This window comes from Silene latifolia, chromosome Y (genome assembly GCF_048544455.1).
Source record: "Silene latifolia isolate original U9 population chromosome Y, ASM4854445v1, whole genome shotgun sequence".
Lineage (NCBI taxonomy): Eukaryota > Viridiplantae > Streptophyta > Magnoliopsida > Caryophyllales > Caryophyllaceae > Silene > Silene latifolia.
In genome coordinates this window covers 87033187-87036660 of record NC_133538.1, presented here as the reverse complement: position 1 = coordinate 87036660, position 3474 = coordinate 87033187, and the positions used below count along the sequence as shown (strand labels likewise).

Here is a 3474-nt window from a genome sequence, read left to right as displayed (position 1 = left end):
ACTTCCACGAGACATGGGTCCGATTTAAGAAGCTGGTGCGAACCATACCACACCATGGGTTCGAAAAATGGAGCTTGTGCAATCATTTCTATAATGGGTTGTACGACGATCAGAGGGCCATTTTGTATGCTGCAGCCAATGGCCGATTTACTGAGAACTTGGGAGCAACCAAGGGGTGGAAGATCATTGACGATCTAGCCACCCACAAGGCTGAGTATGGTAATTCCATAGGGAACCAGAGGAGAGCTGCTGAATCTTCCTCTGTTGCTGCGCTTGAAGCTCTTACTGTGAGATTTGACAAGTATGAACTAGGAGGAGTTTCTAAAGGTGGGATGTACCAAGTAAATGCTGTGTCAGACGGTCCTTTCGTCTGCGAAAGGTGTGGAGCTGAGGGACACGTTTCGAAGAATTGTCCTAGTCCCTTTGAGTCTTGTGCTGCCTTTCAACACTATAGGCAGACAAACACCTACTATGAGCCGAATACCCATCCAAACTTGAGTTGGAGGAGCCAAAATGTCCTGAACCCAACTCAAGCTCCGCCGCAGCACCAACCCTATGTGCCCCCTCATCAATAGCAACAACAATATCAAAAACCTCCCTATGTGCCGCAGCAGCAACAATCGCAGAATTCTGAATTTTCCGAGCTGAGATCGAAAGATAGGTGTAGTTTAGACCGTTAGTCACTTTTCAGGACGAGAGTCAGTATTAGTGATATTAGGGACCTATAGCGAGATCGAAAGATGCTATTTGTTAATAGTGGACCGAGAGAACCTCTTGTTTCCCGCCTCACTTGTGTTCGATTTAGACCTGTTTAGTATGCTGCCGTCGAAGTTCTAATGAACCGACCATCCTAGTACCCTTTCTTTATCTGTTTAATCCGTCTTTCTAGTTTATTATTTACTCTTAGCTGTAGACCATCTCAACTCAACCCCCACAATTGTTACTTTAGAGTAAATTTAAATCAACTAGAATTTACATCTGCCTCTCTGTGGTTCGACCCAACTGCCGCTTGCTATAGTTGTAGTTGGAAATTATAAATCTTATTTTTGACACCTCACGACGGGTATCAAAGCCCACTTGGTGAAATAAAGATTATAAAGAAGAGATGAGGAGGAAGGGAGCCCGCGGTCTGCAAAAGGGAGATGGGCTTGAGAAGGATCAAGAGCCCACCGAGGAAGGTGCCCGCGTTAAGGAAAATAGTGTTAGGGAGAAGTTAGGGAGAAGTTAGGGAGATCGGGCAGAATTGGTAAGAGAGTTCGGGTTTGGAAAGAAGTCCTTATGGAAATAATATTCCCTTTCCATATTCGAGGTAGGACATATCTAGGGTTCTTACCCTATAAATAGCCAAGGAAGGAAATCAAGAAAGGGATTCACTCATCCGTATATTCATTCAAGATTATATTCAAGACAACCACATCACGGCATATCACTCACAAATATACACCGTCCGAGATCTTACAGGCCTGACTACTAGCGCCAGCAAGATTAGCATAAACGTTATCATTGTAATCATCCTCCTATTCATATAGTGCAATACTTGGCAGGGTACCGTCCCTCCCGCGGTTGTTCCCACATTGGGTTTTCCGCGTCACCAAAATCTTACGTATCAATTTACATTACGCACTTTATTTCCCGTTTACTTATTGACATACAAATCATCATACAATCGACCAACGAATATAGACTACATTGACCCTAAATCGACTTAGGTAAAAAAGACCTAAACAGTAATTATTAGGATTTCTCCTATGCCATATCAGGGATCAGTGCTTAACTCCTTGACACCTGCAAGGTTCATTAACAGATTTTCCAAGAAGGGGGAAGGGAGTTCTGCTGGACCTTCTTTTGTTGATGTCATAAGCTACTCAATAAGGAAAAATCTCATGAGTAGTATGTGGAAGGGTTTGACTAATATTAATACCAATGGTTAGTATTGGATTTTGGAACGTTCGTGGCCTTAATAAAAAGAATAAGCAAGGAGATGTTAGACGTCTCTTGCATATTAATAATGTAGGGTTGTATGGTCTAGTTGAGACTAAAGTTAAAAATATCAACATCAATAAAGTGCAGGCTGGGTTAGGGTATAACTGGCAGTTTATTAATAATAATGACCTTAAGGAGGGTGGTAGGATCTGGCTTCTTTGGGACCCTGCTATCTTCAAGGTGGACGTGTTATTAAAGGATGTGCAAGTGATTCATGCTACTTTTGAACACCTGCTGGCTGGTTTCTCTTGGGTATGCTCCCTATTTTATGGATGTAATAAGGATTATGAAAGAGTAGGCCAATGGCAGTCTATTCTTCATTGTAATTCTCTTGTTAATGGTCCATGGCTTTTCATGGGTGACTTTAACAATGTCATGCATACTGGGGAGCGTCTAGGTTCTGATGTGTCTCCTGCTGAAGTCAAAGCTTTCCAAGACTATGTGGACAGATGTGGACTGTATGACTTTGTGGCTCAGGGGCATACTTCACCTGTAACAATAAACAAGAGGAGAATACAAGGGTTTTTAGTAGAATTGACAGAGTTTTAGGTAATGATTAGTGGCTCACTAATGGCCCTTCTGGCATTGTCTCTTTCCTGCCTGAGGGTTTGTTTGATCATAGCCCTTGTATCATCAAACTCTGGGAGCAGGTTGATAGAAAGAAGTCTAGTTTCAAATACTTTAATATGTGGGGCAAGGATGAGAGATTTCATGCTACTGTTTTGAATATTTGGCAAAAGCAGATTAAGGGTTGCAAGATTTTTCAAGTTGTTAAGAAACTTAAGCTTCTTAAATTTCCTTCGTGGCAATTTAACAAGGAATGTTTTGGGGATATCCTTAATACTGCTAAGGTGGCCCAGATGCTACTTGAAGATATTCAGAGACAATTGCACCAGGACCCTACTAATGTGGGTCTGCAATGTGAAGAAATAGCTGCTGCACAGTCCTTTAAAGATCTAGATGAGGCCATAAATTTGTTTCTCAACCAGAAAGCAAAGATTCACTAGATGAAGTGCAATGATGAAAACTCTCACTATTTTCACAGCTCCATCAAGGCTAGCAGAGCTCATAATAAAATACTCTCCATCAAAGATCATTATGGTAACCAATGCACTGACAATAAATCCATTGAAGATGCTTTCCTTGCCTATTACAAGGACCTTCTTGGAAGCTCAAAGCCTGTTGTCCGTGTGAATTTGGGTGTGGTGAGAAGAGGCCCCTGCCTTACTGATACCCAGGCAACTGGCTTACTTCAGAGGGTCACAGGAGTTGAAGTTCATGAGGCCATGTTCTCTATACCCATTGACAAGGCACCTGGCCCTGATGGGTATACTTCTGGCTTTTTTAAGGACTGTTTTGGCATTGTGGGTCAGGATGTTATTCAAGCTGTCCAGGAATTTTTTGAGAATGGCAAGCTTCTACAACAGGTTAATGCTACTGTTGTTACTCTGATTCCTAAAAAAGAAGTACCTGAGACTGTCATGGACTATA

The 3474-nt window shown here is 42.1% G+C and overlaps 1 protein-coding gene across 1 annotated transcript; it reads left to right on the top strand.

Annotated features, from left to right (window-relative positions):
* The first annotated feature begins 1923 nt into the window (after window positions 1-1923).
* LOC141628476 (uncharacterized) lies at window positions 1924-2990 on the top strand. Its single transcript, XM_074441616.1, has 2 exons — window positions 1924-2475; window positions 2544-2990. Exons 1-2 carry the CDS (start codon window positions 1924-1926, stop codon window positions 2988-2990), a joined length of 999 nt encoding a protein of 332 aa, XP_074297717.1.
* Window positions 2991-3474: the final 484 nt, after the last annotated feature.